General features: G+C 35.2%; 1 protein-coding gene across 1 annotated transcript in view; it reads left to right on the top strand.

Moving 5' to 3' along the window:
* The window catches only part of LOC149802038 (transient receptor potential cation channel subfamily M member 3-like), a 228530-nt gene that overhangs the window by 195596 nt on the left and 13840 nt on the right, over positions 1-19094 (top strand). The window contains exons 11-16 of the mRNA XM_089956442.1: positions 3554-3654; positions 4926-5060; positions 12284-12334; positions 15367-15498; positions 16235-16411; positions 18098-18195. Of these exons, the coding sequence (XP_089812568.1) occupies positions 3554-3654; positions 4926-5060; positions 12284-12334; positions 15367-15498; positions 16235-16411; positions 18098-18195 (694 nt within the window). The remainder of the gene's footprint in view (positions 1-3553; positions 3655-4925; positions 5061-12283; positions 12335-15366; positions 15499-16234; positions 16412-18097; positions 18196-19094) is intronic.

The following is a 19094-nucleotide window of genomic DNA, read 5'->3' as shown; positions in this document are numbered from 1 at the left end:
AATCTCGTTCCTACGCACATTTCAGGCAAAAATGACAAAAACCTCTGGGGCCGAATGAGTTAAGAAACATGTTACTCAGTGCTTATTGATGTGTATCTCATTTTAATAGTGTGTCTCAGTGATACAGCCACAACATCTTGGAAATTGAAATATTTTTAGAATGACATCCTGAAATGAAATCAGTCACATAGTTATTTATGTAATTGTTTGTGAACTATTATGACTTTATAATGATAGTTCCACAGCAGTTTAGGGAATAATACAAAGTTAATCAAAATTATAAAAATGAAAACAAATGATTGTGGGGGGGAAGCAGCACTTGGTTGTATTCAGACACTGGATCAGCCATCATTCTAACATGCAACCCATGCATTCAAACTTGATTGATAGAACATATCCAGAAAAAATACAGACATACAAACAGATGTGGAAAACTTAGTCCCAACATACTGACCATTACTCTTTTGACATAATCATTATGCTTTTTACCTCCCAATTATGTCTAACACTTGACTTTATATGGATTACGCTTTTCAGGTCAATTAAATAATAAAGCAGTTAAAAAAATATGTCATTTTTATTATCATCTCTCTAATCCCCACTCATCATATGAATTTCAAAATATTCTAAAATGGAAGACTGCTATTATAGCTTAAGAGTAAATTTTGTCCATCTTAGATATACTTGTACTTTCCTTATTTTCTATCTGTAGCAACAGTATAACACATTTCTGTAATATGACATGTAGCCTCACAGATTCATTATATTGATAATGTAGTTAATGGACCAGACTGTACTTTTTAAAGAAAATGGTGCCAGATGTTCAGCGAAACAGGCTTTTATCATGTGACCTGTGGACTTTATATGACTGAACATTGTTAGAGCACATGGGCTTTTTTAAACTTCTAAACATGTTAGATCAGAAAATGGACAAATCAATAAATCTGATAAAAAAGAATATTTACAAATCTGATCTTAAAAAAATATATTAAGGGTGACACAGCACTTGGATTGAGCACTTAAACAGGCTCTCTGCAGATTTTGTGGAATTAATGATCATTCAATGGAAGTTAGCAATGTAGACTAGTTAAAGTGATTGCTGAATAAAAATAATTTGTCAGTATACAACTGAAAGGTTGCTTCCTTGCCCTGGATAGTTCAGGATCGTGAATAATTTCCTGTGCTCAGAGCATAGATATCTGAAGAGTTCAAATTTTCAGCATTATCACACTGCTTTCATCAGCAACTAATGTTGATCATGTGACTTTTATTATTATTATTATTATTATTATTATTATTATTATTATTATTATTATTATAAAGAAAGTAAAAGTAATTTCCCTTTATAAGTGAACTTGAGGCCAAACAGTATGTAGAAATATGGCTTAGAGTACTCAAAAAAAGACAATTTGAAGTAGACAGTGACTATGACAGTTATGTCAGGCAAAAATGACCTTAGGTTTCTTATAATTACTTTACAATTTGTCTTCACTACAACCACACATTTTTTTCTCCTTTAACCATTAATTCCCCAGTCAATTGATTTCTGTTCTCAGTGTCTATGACAACAAAATTGTTAGCCTTTAGCAGCCTGAAATTTGAAATGGCCACTAACAGTTTAAAGTAGGTTGCTCTATGGTTACTAAACTGAGCTTAGTATGGCCCTGAGTCCATCAGCTGCTGTCAGTATGGCAAGATGAGCTTATGGTATGGCCCCAAGTCCATCAGTTACTGTCAGTATGGCCAGATGAGCTTATGGTATGGCCCCAAGTCCATCAGTTACTGTCAGTATGGCCAGATGAGCTTATGGTATGGCCCCAAGTCCATCCGTTACTGTCAGTATGGCCAGATGAGCTTATGGTATGGCCCCAAGTCCATCAGTTACTGTCAGTATGGCCAGATGAGCTTATGGTATGGCCCCAAGTCCATCAGTTACTGTCAGTATGGCAAGATGAGCTTATGGTATGGCCCCAAGTCCATCAGTTACTGTCAGTATGGCCAGATGAGCTTATGGTATGGCCCCAAGTCCATCAGTTACTGTCAGTATGGCCAGATGAGCTTATGGTATGGCCCCAATTCCATCCGTTACTGTCAGTATGGCCAGATGAGCTTATGGTATGGCCCCAAGTCCATCAGTTACTGTCAGTATGGCCAGATGAGCTTATGGTATGGCCCCAATTCCATCCGTTACTGTCAGTATGGCAAGATGAGCTTATGGTATGGCTCCAAGTCGATCAATTGCTGTCAGTATGGCCAGATGAGCTTATGGTATGGCCCCAAGTCCATCCGTTACTGTCAGTATGGCCAGATGAGCTTATGGTATGGCCCCAAGTCCATCAGTTACTGTCAGTATGGCAAGATGAGCTTATGGTATGGCCCCAAGTCCATCAGTTACTGTCAGTATGGCAAGATGAGCTTATGGTATGGCCCCAAGTCCATCAGTTACTGTCAGTATGGCCAGATGAGCTTATGGTATGGTCCCAAGTCCATCAGTTACTGTCAGTATGGCCAGATGAGCTTATGGTATGGCCCCAATTCCATCCGTTACTGTCAGTATGGCCAGATGAGCTTATGGTATGGCCCCAAGTCCATCCGTTACTGTCAGTATGGCCAGATGAGCTTATGGTATGGCCCCAAGTCCATCAGTTACTGTCAGTATGGCCAGATGAGCTTATGGTATGGCCCCAATTCCATCCGTTACTGTCAGTATGGCCAGATGAGCTTATGGTATGGCCCCAAGTCCATCCGTTACTGTCAGTATGGCCAGATGAGCTTATGGTATGGCCCCAAGTCCATCAGTTACTGTCAGTATGGCCAGATGAGCTTATGGTATGGCCCCAATTCCATCCGTTACTGTCAGTATGGCCAGATGAGCTTATGGTATGGCCCCAAGTCCATCAGTTACTGTCAGTATGGCCAGATGAGCTTATGGTATGGCCCCAATTCCATCCGTTACTGTCAGTATGGCCAGATGAGCTTATGGTATGGCCCCAATTCCATCCGTTACTGTCAGTATGGCCAGATGAGCTTATGGTATGGCCCCAATTCCATCCGTTACTGTCAGTATGGCAAGATGAGCTTATGGTATGGCTCCAAGTCGATCAATTGCTGTCAGTATGGCCAACTTAGGTTATCTTTTGGCCCTGAGTCGATCAGTAGCTGCCAGTATGGCCAACTGATCTTTTGGTATGGCCCTGAGTCCATCAATAGCTGTCAGTATGGCCAACTGATCTTTTGGTATGGCCCTGAGTCCATCAATAGCTGCTATTATAAACTTCTGAAATACTTCTGAACCACTTTTGACCAATTTGACGAAGAGCATTTTGGCATTAAGAGCTTTCAGTTTCTTACAAATGATGTTCTATCCATAGTTACTTATCAGGTTCAAGGTCAAGGCCATGACAGATTTTCATGCTGCACCTATCTTATATGTTTAAAAATTATTTTTTTGTTACCAAAATATGGAAGATCATAAAAAAGGGAGGAAATATGTTTTGTGAATAACTGCAGATTCTTTAAGCCTGTTGTATTATATTCTTCTTTTACTCAACAGGAACAAATGCTAGTGCCCCTGACCAATTGAGCTTGGCACTGACCTGGGATAGAGTGGACATCGCTCGGAGCCATATCTTTGTCTATGGCCAAGAGTGGCCTGTAAGTAATTGAAATCTGTTTTTAAAATGGCAGGCATGCAAGATTTTTTCCAATTTTCTGAGACAATAACTTGTGAAATGAAAAATTATGATTCAGATCTCAAAGATAAAAGAAAGTTTACTTATTTTGGTGAGGTGAATTAATTCTGATTTTGATTGAAGTTCACATTTTCAGTGTAGGTGAAAGAAAATAATGCATTCAGAATTCTTGTACAAACCTGCACCATTTTTTTCTCATCAGTCAGGGTTGTTTCTGCTAGACCTTGTGGGTATGACTGGTATTAGGTTATTCTTTGAAAACATTGTAATTGATTTTTATGTTGGGTAAGTTCAGACAGTCATCTTAACCATTCTATGTCTGGTTACAACCAGTGTCATTTGTTGTAATGAATTCATTAACCATTTTATGTCTGGTTACAACCAGTGTCATTTGTTGTAATGAATTCATTAACCATTTTATGTCTGGTTACAACCAGTGTCATTTGTTGTAATGAATTCATTAACCATTTTATGTCTGGTTACAACCAGTGTCATTTGTTGTAATGAATTCATTAACCATTTTATGTCTGGTTACAACCAGTGTCATTTGTTGTAATGAATTCATTAACCATTTTATGTCTGGTTACAGCCAGTGTCATTTGTTGTAATGAATTCATTAACCATTTTATGTCTGGTTACAACCAGTGTCATTTGTTGTAATGAATTCATTAACACCAGCCCCATGCAGTCTGATTTTATGGAGGTTTTTTTGTTTGTTTTACTGATTACTCCTAACAAACTGCATAGCTACAGATCTGCAGGCACATTATGTTTTGGAGGGTCTGAGTCTGTGCAATTTGCAGCTGTACTAGACTTATAATTAAGTGTATACTGTAGTGTGTTTATTTTCCCCATAAGTTTTCCAGTTTCATAATAAACTTTGCACATTAGGTTACCAAGGTCATCATCAGTATTCACTGGACTGGGACATGAAATTTGACTTGTATAGCAGATGAGATATTACATTGAAATCTATCATAAGCTTCTTTTGTCCCAGAAAATGTAATCTGTAAAGACAGTGTATTGGTGTAGAATGGTTTTATAATTGTTTAATTTCATGGAATGTTGAGTTTGTTAAGATCTGATAAAGTTTTGGAATAGCCAGTGTATGACAGATGTCATTCTGTGTGCTCATTTTTAAATTTAAAGAAAGCTGATGTTGAATATTTTAAAAACATTTTTGTTTTAATTAAATTGATTGGATTAATCAGTGGAAGATATCTTGTATTTCAGGAAGGCTCTTTGGAACAGGCAATGATGGATGCCCTGATAAATGATCGTGTGGACTTTGTGAAGTTGCTGCTAGAGAATGGAGTTCACATGCAGACATTTCTGACCATTCCAAGGCTTGAAGAACTCTACAATACTGTAAGTTTTATTTTTAGAATTGTGTTAGTTATGGATATGGTTCTTTCAGAAAGTTGGAAAAGATCTTGGAAGTTCTCAGTTTTAACATTTGATTGTTAAGTCCATCCTCAGCCAACCATTTATGTGATGCTCTTTGAGAACCACAGAGTTCAGTTGGTAGTGCATCAGACCCATAATCCAAAAGCAGCTCGATACTCATCCAGGCCTTCCTGGGTCAGTTGCCTCTGTCTCCTCAGAAAAGGCATTTAGTTAACATTTATTAAATTAAAGATGATGCAATTGCAATATATCCAATTTCTCAATGTCCTTGGATTTTGCATTTCTGGTCATCAGATGGTCATCAAATCAAATTCTCTATTTATAATACCCAGGAGATAATTGCATGAATTATAATAGTCTGTATTGAAATTTTCAACTGATTCAGAAGACTGAGGGTAATTATTTTAAAAAGAAAGAAATAGAAAAATTTTAAAAAATTGTGATGCTAGAGGGAGAAGGTTTAAAATTTCCTGTTATTTAAAGACAAGGGTACATTTTAATATCTGTAATTAATTACCTGTTACCATAATGTTGCTTTCTTGCTGCTAATCCACAGTCAACACTGAATTCCCACCATCAGTTAGCAGTTGTAGGTCTGGAACAAAATTAACAGTCTTAATTGGATGCCTTTGTTACTTATGTTATTCAGAATATTATGTGCATGTTTTCTAGGACTTGTGCAGTAAAACACTTCTGGGCAGTCAAATATTTCTTTGATTTAAGTGTCTGATTTATAATTTTCTTTATTTGTATCCAGTTCATTTTTGCATTTGACCTTTTTTACACTTGCATTTATTTCCATTGAAGATATGGGGTTCTTGTCATCCATTTTTTGTGAAACAATAGTGTTATCACATGTGCCTTACTAAGAGACCCGGTCATCTGGGATTAATAACCAACTAGGAATAGTCCAATTTGATTGCTTCGCATTATTTCACATATCTGGAAATAAATTTCTTCACATTCACATCTTTATTTGTAATAAAGGTTTTTATTTGTAGTCAATAAAGGAAACATAGTTTTAAACATTAGTAAATAGAAACCTTGGCCACAACTTGCCTTTGGGATGAACGTTACCACCAAACATTGCTAAATGTGTAAAAAAATCTATGACATACTTGACCAGCTGAAAAACTTTATTTTTATGAGAAGTATTCCAATCAGCATGTTTTCACTTGCATGTTAACGTAAAGCAATCATAGCCAAGTCATTGGTATTGTTGGGAAATGGTTAAACTGAGTATTCTCTGACTCTTCTCATCCCATTTTTGATATTTTGACATTTATGTTGGAGTGTTGGGTCAGAATCAATTGCCTAATGAAAAGTTGGAATTTGCTGCCATGTAGCCACCTACCAGTGGGCCTAGTAAACTTAAACAGTGTTACATCAAGTCATGCCTTCATGAAGTCAATAGGAAGATGATTTATATTTTGAGAAATTGTAAGTATCATAATTGTCCTATTTTTAGTCCACTGACAGACGAGACAAAACTACAGCATTGATGAAATTTTTTGACCTGGTAGTTGCTTTTTATATTGCTAGTCACATGACTACACAAATCCTGCAACTTGTCCATGACATCAGAGGTCCGATACATGATATCAACAAAAAACCCTTGTCCAATGTTTTTGTACAAGAATTTGAAAGTATTAAAATGAAAAGCACATACTGTTTGTAAAATAATGGTAAGATACATAATTCTTAACAGAAACCTGTCGCTGTCATAGCAACTTGGAGAAAGATTCATCAAGAATATAGCACGTGTCAGTAATTGTTTTGATGTATCACATTACCTCCACTTTGACATGTGCTCTCTGTTGATGAAATTAGCTATGTCCAGGTCACAGCCACAGCATACTGCTGAAACAGATTTTGGTTAATCGCCTTTGGACAGAAGTCAGCTAGTTTTATCTTAGGCTCACATGTGTCTCTTTTTACTTGAAATGACTTGTGGTTATTCATTAGTGATTGTCGGCTGTTATAAAATGCTGCCATGTATAACCGCTAATCAAGCCTAGTCAATGGTGGCAATGTATTTGGTAATTTTGAAGACTCTAACTCTTCATTAATTTTAACTAAATTTTGGGAATTCATACGGTGTTAATTAAGTTCGCTAAAAAATTTTTTAATTTACACATAATGTTCTACAACAGCTAATATACATTTTGATAATTTTCATGACATTTAAAGAAAAATTCACTAATTCATTTAGACACACAGAAATCAGTACTGGATTAATGATAATGACTTTATTTTCTTAATCTCATTAGATGCTGATCTTTACATTAGATGTATATCGTTTTCAGCAGGATATAAATATGGATATGGTAAACCTGCAAAATTTTAACACTTTAATTGTTTCTGTTTGTTGATATTTTTTTTTAAAATTGGGGAGTGTTTTATTGTTTTCTATCATGTAATAGTTCCTTGAGATATAATTGGTTCATATTGTTTAAAAGTTTGTACATAAGTTTAGCTTTTCTCAAAAATATTAATTCACTTTAAAGTAGGACAGATGGGTACCCAGCTGGTTCACCCAAATAGGGCCAGCTTTTGCAATACCCAGCCTGTCCACCCAAACACCAGGCTGGGTTTTGCAATACCCAGCCCATCCACCCAAACTGGGCTGGGTTTTGCAATACCCCAAATAATGCTTGGTCATGTTTGAAGATAAAAATTTGATCTTGCTGGGTCTGGTCCCCCTTTCCTGGACAGCAATAAAATATAAATTAAAATGTAAAAACAAAAAAGATTTATGATTGACAGAAATGGGGTTGAGGAAGGTGGGAAAAGCGGACTACATGGGAGTTCAGAAAACTGACTCAATTGAAATAAACCCAGCCGAGTACCCGGCAAAGTTTCCCTTTTGCCCATCCCTTCTTACAAGTATCATTTTAATATTATTCATTCTATTTGAAATGTTGCATTATATAGGATGTCTACAAATTCTCTAGGGTTCAAATTTTCTTATGTAAGTATATGCCACCTCAAGAAGTGGCATTTGAAAACTACATCCTCAGTATTTTTGTTTCCAAATATGTTAAATAATGATTCTTAATCAGAATAGGTTACTACAGGTACAATATGTACTCAAGTAAAAGTCATATTGGACTGCAAACAACATAGACACTGATTTGCTGTTGCATAATGTGCCAGCAGACCTGGGTCAGTGCAGTGCAGTTTGGAATAATCAGTAGAACATAAAACAAATACCCTGATCTGCTGGTGCATTATATGACAGTAGATTAGGGTCCGTGTTGTTTGTAGTTGGATCCAACTTGAAAGCAAGTTCATACACAGATCTGATGGCACAAAATAGCAGCAGTGGTCACTGATGCCAATAACGGTCCTGTATTTGCTAGTCGCGATGTTAGTAGATGTCAGTTGTTAGAGTTCACCCGGTAGCAAGTATTGTAAAGTATATAATCTATATTTAGAACAAGTTTTACAAATGCTTGTGAACAAAACCAGAGCCCAACTGATTTTTTTTAAAAAAAATGGTGCATGTACATATAATAGCAACTGTAATTTTTTTAAACAAACACTAAATGAAGACAGCTTTTTAAAGTGGGGGAATTTTTTAGATATTGAAAGATTAGCATATATCGTAATTTGCTTGAGTTCATATTTGCTGCGCATGCGCCAGCACCACTAGTCATTAATCATTCATCGTTCAAGTTTTCATCTGCTGGAATAATACCTTTTTGTAATTAAGCTACACTACAGTTAAAATGTTTTTACCTTCAAGGGAAAAGACATGTATTCCACAAAAAGTGAAGTATAGATTGGAGTACACCAAAAATTGGCCTTGCATTCGGCCATGAAACATCAATGGACAATATGCTTTTAGCACAATAGTGTGCCACGAATTTTAGAATTTGGAATGTACACAGGGGCTTGTAACGTTGTTTACAATTTACCTGTCATACACTTACTGTATAATAATATATATGTGGGCATGTGGCAGAATGATGTGAAAAAGCACACTGCTAGCAAAAAGCATATAGATATTGGGAAAATTAAGAGCACCCACAACAGATTTCAGCTCTGAAGTACTTGATGCCACCTACTCAAGTCCTAAAGCATTGTTTGTGAGTTTTCTTGTTGAATATAACCCACCTTTCTCAGTTGGAGATGAGCAACAGTGACAGTGAAAGAGTATTTCCTATTGTGAGGAAAAATAAGACAAACTTTAGTACCTCCTTATGTGTTGAAAATTTGCAACAATTTAATCACCAAGGTTAACCAGTAGGCAAGATGCCTGAACTGTGTTGAAAACAAATTTACCATGGCCAGATTGAGGAAGTTCAAGACTGCCACAGCATCATACTATGACAAATAGTGTGAAGTTTGTGTATGTCAGTAAATTTGGCTGCAAATAAATTTGTACATGTAATCAGTGTAAATAATATGTTTTCTTTTTATTTTGGAAGTTTCATATAATGCAGTACTGACCATCAAAGTGGATGGAGCAAGTGTCGTGGCATAATTTTTCACTAATTGTGTTCAAAATTCACTAATTTTTATCCCGCTTTTCAATAATTGCGACTCTGGAGGGTTGGCAGGTCTGCACATATGGGTTCTGTATGAATCTAAATATTTATGTTGGCAAAATATGGAAAGGCATTGAAACAGGGTGATAGCAGATATATATTCAGACCATGCACTATGCAGTGAGTTTAAGATGCACATGTATACAGTTCACAGATCATGCACAAAGAAGTGAGTAAAAGATGCAAATATATATGGTTCCCAGATCATGCACAATGTTTTGAGTTTAAAATGCAGATGCATATGGTTCTCAGATCATGTACTATGCAGTGAATTTAAGATGCAGATGTATACGATTCTTAGTCCAAGCACTATGCAGTGAATTTAAGATGCAGATGTATACGATTCACAGTCCAAGCACTATGCAGTGAATTTAAGATGCAGATGTATACAATTCTTAGTCCAAGCACTATGCAGTGAATTTAAGATGCAGATGTATACGATTCACAGTCCAAGCACTATGCAGTGAGTTTAAGATGTACATGTAGACAGTTCTCAGACCATGCAAAACGTAATGAGCTTAAGGGGGCCACTGAGTGGTCTAAACTGATCACTGTTATGGATCACTGCCATCTCACCTCTGTCTGCGTGGGTTTGAGTCTCAGGTTCAGCCAATGTGGGAATGTGAGAAAGCTTGCCAGTAGCTTCTTGTGGGTTGGTGGTTCTTTCCAGGGTTTTCCTGGGTTCTTCCTCCACCATTTATACTGGCCGCCATGTATAGCCTATCTTGTGCTGAATAATGGCGTTAGACCCCACAGCAACAACAAAAACAGTGAGCTTAAGATGCTATTCTTGGACCATGCAACTAGGCTGCATGAATAACTTGGTGCATCCATGTTTGTGACTGAGATTTGTTATGTATATTTTGTTTATAGCCTCAATATCCTGTTGATAACAGCTTAGACTCATCAGTGTTATTAAACCATGTGTTATCAGATCTGTGTTATTAACACATTAACCCCTAGCAACGACTTAATGGGGCAGGAGGTAATAGCCTTCTGCCAGGCTCTGTAGCATTATAGTCATGCATGATACACTAAAGTGGGTGGTATTATAGAAAGGTAGACAGATGTAGCTCTACAATGATACCAAACAATCAGGAATATCTAGTTGCACTGCAAAATACAGATTAAAAAAACTCATTTTTTGGACCCGACTTTTTTTAACCCAAATTTTGCCTGTGGTCGGAATCTGATTTTGTGTTCGGATTTTAGACTTTTTGGTCTCAGATCTAAGGCGAACTGGTATGAACTGCAAAATGACAGATGAGCCTTTGCAAAAAGTAGGATAAGATGGGCATTTGGAATAAAGAGTGGTCTCCATACAAAAATAATGGCTCCGTTTAGCAAAAAAAAAAAAAAAAGAACTCCATCTTTTACCCTTCTGCTCATGCGTGAGTCAAATAGCCAATGAAAAACGATGTTTCTAACACAACTAGGCAGTATGTTATTGAAAGATCACGGGATTTGGTGTTTTTGGATCTATTCAGAAATAGCTTTCACAATGTGTTTCCTACTCGATTTTCAGGCAAAAATGACAAAAACCTCCAGGGGTTAATGTGTTAAACCATGTGTTTTCAGATCTGTGTTATTAAACCATGTGTTATCAGATCTTTGTATTACTGTAATTACTGTATGCATTTGTTTTGTGAGAGAATTAACATGGACACTTCAATCACCATTATTTAAAGAAAAAACTCATCATACAGATAAGTGTTGGTTATTTAAAGTTGCAAATTGTCTCAAGTTCATTGTTGTAAAGTTCATTTTGCCTGTTATGTCCATTAGTCACTAGCAACATGCAAGTTTCCTTTTTATTTTCAATATTACAAATGTATTGGTTGACAATTTGTATTACATACTGAAGTAGCAGATATCCTATGGTATCCCACTGATAATGTTAGATATGTACCATTTGTGTTGCTTCTGCTGTGTTTGTGTATATTTGCATGGAAAATACCAGTAGTAAGATGAGTCTGTTTGCTAGTTCAAGGCAAGAAAGCACAAAAACAAAATACTGTTAAAAAAAAAACATGTGGCATTTTGATGGAGGTTACTCTTACATGATTGGTGGCCATATTTAACACCAAGCAAGTGACAAAATGGCAAATACAATTTCTTGGTCATGATGTTATCAATGTCTACTGACAGAAGTGAAAAAAATTCATACTTCACTCCAGCAGATTATTAAAATTATTTCTAAGGAAAAATCAACTAATTAATGGACTAGCATAAAATAAAAAACATCAATTATTTTCTTAAAAATGTATGTCTTTTCATATCTGTAATAAAGTGTTAAATTATTAAAATTTTGATATTAAAATTTCAAAATGTATTTAATTAAATACAAGTAAAATTATACCACAAAAAGCTTGTGTATACAGAAAATTATACAGGGTTTGCATGTGTATTGTTTTTTTTTCTCATTATTTCTATGTTTATTAGATATTTAGCTTTTGTGATAATAGTGTAATGTTTTATAGCTCAGTTACAGAAAATGAGCAATTTGATTTCAGTAAAGACAGAAACTAATCTAGTGAACAAAGTTTAATGTATCTTTGTGAAAAGCAGAATTATTTAAAAATTGTCTACATTTATGTGTATTTATTTGTAATTATTGATTTCTTTTTACAGCGACAAGGGCCATCCAACACGCTACGCTACTTGATAAGAGATGTTAGAAAGGTAGTTATTATTTTTTATTGTAATTTTTCTCGTCATCACATTTTAATTTTTAATATAAATTTAGTGATGAGTAGTTTAGTCCAACCTATATCTTACGTCAATTTTATATGATATATATACTCACTTATGAGTTTACTATAACTGCAGATTGCACAGACACATATTTGAATCACATAATATGCCAGCAGATCTGGGTCTGTGCAGTTTGTAAGGAGTAATCAGTAGAACAAAGGGCATAGACTACTATCTGCCAAGACAGCTGCAGATGTACTGGACATATGAGTGAATCAGATCGTTTGGTACACATTGATGCACTTTAGCCATTCTGCTCCTTATCCCAAACAAAAAGATATAAGACTTTATTTGATTGGCTGATAAAAATTAGTTACTGTAATAACGTAGGCCATCAGAACATGACCTCTTAAGTGGTCACTGCCAGATCTTCAGATATATATTATGTATGTTTAATTTGTATTGATTGTTAGTTTTTTAAAGTTGTATTTTGGACTTGACCTTGTCCAAAATCAAGTTTACTGTGTTCCTGACTCAAGTCACTGAAGTTATTTTTATTTTGGTAAACAAGTAAGGCATAGCTAATGTTTTTATAAGAGTGGATTAAATATTAGGATCATTATCTTGGTCAATCGAGGACAATATCTTTACCATATTTATTATTGTAATTTTAGTAACATAGTAATTTTCCAAAAACGCTAATTGTAACCTGGGTCAAGTAGAGGGCTTTATAATCTTGTTTATCAAAAAATTATTTGTTTGTACAGTAAGATCTTGAAGCAGAATCATTTGTATTTGTGTTAAGTATGATTCATCAAAAGATTTGTGACATCACATAACAGGCCACTACAGGCACATGAACACCTTAGCATTGAATCTTATTTCAAACACTAATGAAATTTAATTAAAACTTTATTCATTAGGACTGGTGGTAGGATTTTTTGGACTATTTTGGGATTTAATTTGCATTACTGTAATTAAATTATGCAAGAGAAACATGAGGCAAATTATGTTTTAAACTTTGCCTTGATCATCCTCAAATTGCAAACAGAAAATTCCCTTGCATTATTCATACAAATATCCATATATTGTCCACCTTTGGTCTGTCCATTCAGCAGTAAAAATGGATGCATGTTTTTATGGCTATATTATTATCAGATAATTTCTTCAAATTCTAAAGATGACATGGAATATAAGTTGTTTTTAAGAAGCTATGGAAGCAAAGGCCTCTGTCACAAAGTTTTTCAGACACAGTGTTTTTTTTGCACGTTATGTCATCAGTACATTTATTTGAGACCATTTTGACCATCAATTTGTGTAGTTGTTTTCTTTCATTTATCCCAAATCTGTTCTTAATATTTTTTCTTCCGATTATAAAGTTTGACAAGTAAGACATTTTCTCTGCTTCTCGTGTCTGTTGCAGCATGTGGCATCAGGATGCAATTTTGACTATGCAATTTGACCAGGCAACCTGTTCTGCATTCTGATTCTCTTGTCCATTTCAGCATGTGATATTAAGATACATGTACACTGAGAAGTGAATTGTGTTGTTCTCTGATACTTTTGTGCACTTCAGTATGTTGCACTGATATACATGTACTCTGAGAAGTGACGCGTTGTCAGATTAGTTTTTCTATTTCAGCCTGTGGCATTGAGATACTGTGTATATCAAACAGTTTGACAAGTGAATTGTGTTCTCAGATTCCCTTGTCTTTTCTCAGCCTGTGGCATTGAGATACTGTGTATATCAAACAGTTGGACAAATGAATTGTGTTCTCAGATTCCCTTGTCTTTTTTCAGCCTGTGGCATTGAGATACTGTGTATATCAAACAGTTTGACAAATGAATTGTGTTCTCAGATTCCCTTGTCTTTTTTTCAGACCGTGGCATTGAGATACTGTGTATTTCAAACAGTTTGACAAGTGAATTGTGTTCTCAGATTCCCTTGTCTTTTTTCAGCCTGTGGCTTTGAGATACTGTGTATATCAGTTTGACAAGTGAATTATGTTCTCCAATTCCTTTGTCTATTTCAGCCTGTGGCATTGAGATACTGTGTATATCAAACAGTTTGACAAGTGAATTGTGTTCTCAGATTCCTTTGTCTATTTCAGCCTACAGCATTACGAGTACTGTGTAGATAATATAATTTGACAACTAAAATGAGTTCCCAGAACCATATATCTATTTTAACCTGTGTCATTGAAGAACAAGTACTGTGTAGATAAAACTGTTTGACAGGCAAATTGTGTTCTCAGACTTGTGTATTCATTTTAGCCTGTGGTATTGAAGTACATAATATAGTTTCACAACTAAAATGCATTCTCAGATCCATTTGTTTATTTCACCCTATGGCATTGCAAGCACTGTACACATACTATTGTTTTGCAAGTGAAATGCTCTCAGATTTTCTTGTTTATTTCAGTATGTGGCATTGAGATACAAGCATCTTGTATTGGGTAGATCATGCAATTTGGCATTTGAAATGTGTTCTCAGATTCTGGTGTCCAGTTCAGCCTATGACATTGAGATACAAGTACTCTGTAGATAATACAGTGGAAAGTAAATTTGTTCTCAGATTTCTTTGCGCATTTACATCCCATGACATTGAAACACAAGTTTTATGTAAATCATACAATTTGGCAAGTGAAATTTGTTTTCAGATTTTCTTGTCTCTTTCAGCATATGCCATTGATATATAATGGCTGGGTAGATCATTCAGTTTGGCAAGTGAAATACATTTTTCTCCAATTCTATGGTCTATTTCAGCATGTGGCAATAAGATAAAAGTGTTGTGTAAATCATTCAGTTTTGTGTGTGAAATTGCATTTGGTATTAGATTCTCATGTGCGATTCAGTTTTTGACTTTGAGATACAAATACTTTGTATATCTTACATTAGAAATTGAAATCTGTTCTCAGATTTCCTTGACCATTTTACCACTTAGCACTGAAATAAAAGTACTGTTTTGATTTATCATTTGGCAAGTGAAATGTGTTCTTAAATTCTATTCTCTATTTCAGCATGTCTCATCAGGATACAAATATACACTTCTTGACATAGGTCTTGTGATTCAGCACTTGATGGGTGGGGCTTTCAGGGCCACTTACTGCAGGAAACGATTTCGACAAAAGTATCATGCCTTAAAGAGAAGCGTAAGTAGATCACTTGCAAGTGTGCAGTGAGAATGATACCTTATTTGCTGTCGTATCTAATACAACACACCTATGTACAGATAATGTTGACTCAACTCTTTCTTTACATATTGGACATGTGATGACAGATCAGGGTTGATGCTTTTTTGCACTTGAGTGTGAATTATGCATGAATATATGTGGTATTTCTGTCCTGCAATAACGTGCTCCGTTTACTCATTAACCCATTTATAATACTGGGTCAAGCATGGATCCCATTTTGTTTTCTGTAAAATACCAGGAGACTTGGTCCCTACTTTTTTTTGCATCAAGAAAATCACACTCAAAATTGGTGAATGAAATCATCAAATATTGCTTGTTTTTATTATCAAAATGGTGGTGAGTGCATAGAAAGTTGGAATAAGCATCATAAAATTTGCAATTTTTAATAACTCACACACTTTATTAAATTTTCTTAGGAAAAATATTTTCTCAATACTTTGTAAATAACAATATATGACAAAATTATCAGTCAATTAAAATGTCAGTAATGACTGCTGGTGGCAGTACTTTTAGAAAAAAATATAAATTAAATAAGCCTTGTAAAGTGAAATTTGTGTTTCAGTTTTTTTCTTTTAAATTGATTTCATTGTGATCTTAAAATGTTTAAGAGTGAATCCAACACATCCATTTATATAAATTATCATGCTAATTATTTTACAAAAGTAATAATGCAACTACTTTTGATATTTTACAGGGCACAAGTGGAAACATTGGGCAGCTTGTGACCACACTTCCGAATTTAATTGACACAAAACAGGCAGAGGAACTGTTTCCATACCCTTTCCATGACCTCATGATCTGGGCAGTCCTTATGAAACGTCAGAAGATGGCACATTTCATGTGGCAACATGGGGAAGAGGCAATGGCTAAGGTCAGATATAAAAAAATTCTATCTCAATGTAAGGTATAAAGCATAGGCATCCCTTTTCCAATAGCACTGTGGTAAAAGGAATTTCATTTATCTCGTTGCCTGTCAAGTTGGAAAGAGATATATGTACATGCCAACCATGATGATTTTGGTGTAATTATTACACTTTCATCACTAAATGATGTATATGGATTAAATTTTGTAAAACTGTAAAAGGTTGTGCTTGTAATTTATTTATCATCTCTTTAATTTATGCATCGTAAAAATGTGAGAACATTCTAAAGGGAAGCATAAGAATAGTGTAAGAGCTATAGATTTACATACATGCCACCCATTACCCTTTTGGCGTAATCATTACATTCTTTTTATTCACCAAATTGCATCCTACTCTATGCTGTATATATATTATGCTTTTTTTGTACAAAAAAAAATTAAATTAAAATAAAACAATAAAATGTTTTTCATTTTTATTATTATCTCTGGAATTTCACTCATTTAAATTTGTGAATATTCTTAAAAATTTGAGGATGTGCTGTTTACACAAAAGAGAATTGGCAAACTTATTTTCATAGCATGTATTTTTTATTTCAATTTACAACTGTTAATGATAGGATTTTCCACAAATTTTGTTGAGGTGTGGATTTTGTGTTGACAGGTGTAAGCAATTGTTGTGGTTATGTTACTTATAGGTGCATTCTCTCTAGAACTTGGGGTTTATCATGGTTTATCAAAACAAGGATGCATCAAAACAAAAGATTACATGATAGTAACCAGCGCTAGAATAACTACATTCATTACTGAACCCTGTTGAAAGAATAGTGTTAAGTACACCAGACATTATCAAAGAGTAAAGGTTTGCATTCACCTTGAGATCAGAATATCTCCAGCTCAGTATATTGTAGTGTTTGTTTTTACACATTATTGGCTATATCATGCAAAGGAAATTGGAGGTAAGTGCCTTTGCCCTGGACCCATGGAGGCAGCTGACTTGAGCTTGCCTGGGCAGATGTGGAACTGTTGGCCCTTTGCGAGTATAATGCTTCACAAACTGACCTGCTGCTGCTTCCCAGTATGTTTGAGAACGCAGCTAAAATAGGGCATCTGATGATGTTAAAATAATTGTTATATCTGTGATTTGGTTCTGTCTCAGTCCATATGTTAACAAGATTGTTCAACAAACACTCGAAATACATCAACAAAATTGCTAACATTATACATTAGGAAAATAAAAAGTTCAGCAAACTTAAAATCATAGACTGAGTATTAGTAACATTTGAATTCATCCATCACACTTGTCTGCAGCCAGATATTATCAGGGTCATTATTAATCTGGTTCTCATTTTCACCATTATTATTAGAAAATTGCTATGAAACAGTAAATTGAAGTGGTCCATATTACGCATAAGTGGAGAATGAATCAGTGGGACGAGTTCCATTGTACAACAGATATGTATAGTAATACCTTCACTATATGATGCGGAAAGATGGCTCCTTTTATAAGGCAGGCAAGTTCATGGATCCCATTTTATTTAATAGTATTTTATGTATATAATACCTCAATATAAGGCAACTAGACCTGTAAGGTGGTCCACTTTTGGCTCCCTTTAATAGCATTATGGTGCAGGAGTACTGTACTAATGAGGGAACATGTAATAAAAACATTTATTTTCCTACCCATATCTTTTATAGGCCTTGATGGCTTGCAAGTTATACAAAGGAATGGCACATGAAGCTGACCAGGATGACCTTGAAGTGGAAATTCCAGATGAACTACGAAAATATGCCCAGTATGTATTTTCATATACCATATCAACTTTCTTACAAGTTGGATCCATTTGTAAAATGCATAGACCCAGTTCTAACATCACATAATTCACTGGAAGATGTAGTTTATGCAGTTTGTCAAGAGTACTCAGTAGAACAAAAAACAGAGATCTTGAGGTGGCTCTGTATTGTTTGCCATTGTAACTAGCTTATAAATGATTATATACAGTACCTCAGCATTCCATTGTTTCTCTTCAGATATGTTCCCTGATTACATTTAACATCTATTTAATGTAAATAAAGGACAATAACTTTTTCCCCGTATCTCCCCCTTGCCACCGCCAGTGTCATAGTTTTTAAGTTTTGCTGTTGTATTGTCCATCGTATGGAATCACCTCCGAAAATTTCAAAGCCTTTTCTAAAGCAATTGTTAGCAGCTGCTGCCAAATTTGGAGTTATTTTGTAGTTTGTTCATTACTGCAAAAGGTGGTATTTAATAGTTTTATATTTTCTCCAGAATTTTGGATGAATTTTTGAAGAATGAATTTGGTGGTTTAAGACCCACTATGCCAAAATGGTGACCATGCTATCATTGAACAAGTATTAATATCATTCACAACTTAGTCTTGAAAGGAAAATGGTCATCTGTATGTTTGACAACACTGTAGTGGTGACCTACCTCCTCAAATGGGAACACCAAAATAATCTGTGTGACTTCTGTGTTTTGATTTGGCAGTTCTACTTTGTGAAGAATTCAGTAGTAGTCAACAGATGACAGTCCATTTTGCGACAAGGTAGAATCACGAGCTGCCCACCTTTGCCTCCTTAGTTCCAGACTCAGATTCTTGGGCCATGGGTGCACTGTCAACTAGCTTGGAAGGGTTCTCGGCCTTCGCCTGTCTTCTCATGGTCTTGGTGGCAA

This window comes from Sinohyriopsis cumingii, chromosome 4 (assembly GCF_028554795.1).
Source record: "Sinohyriopsis cumingii isolate HCF-2022 chromosome 4, ASM2855479v2, whole genome shotgun sequence".
Classification (NCBI taxonomy): domain Eukaryota; kingdom Metazoa; phylum Mollusca; class Bivalvia; order Unionida; family Unionidae; genus Sinohyriopsis; species Sinohyriopsis cumingii.
Note: the sequence above shows the minus strand (reverse complement) of the source record. Positions and strands in the feature narration are given on the sequence as shown.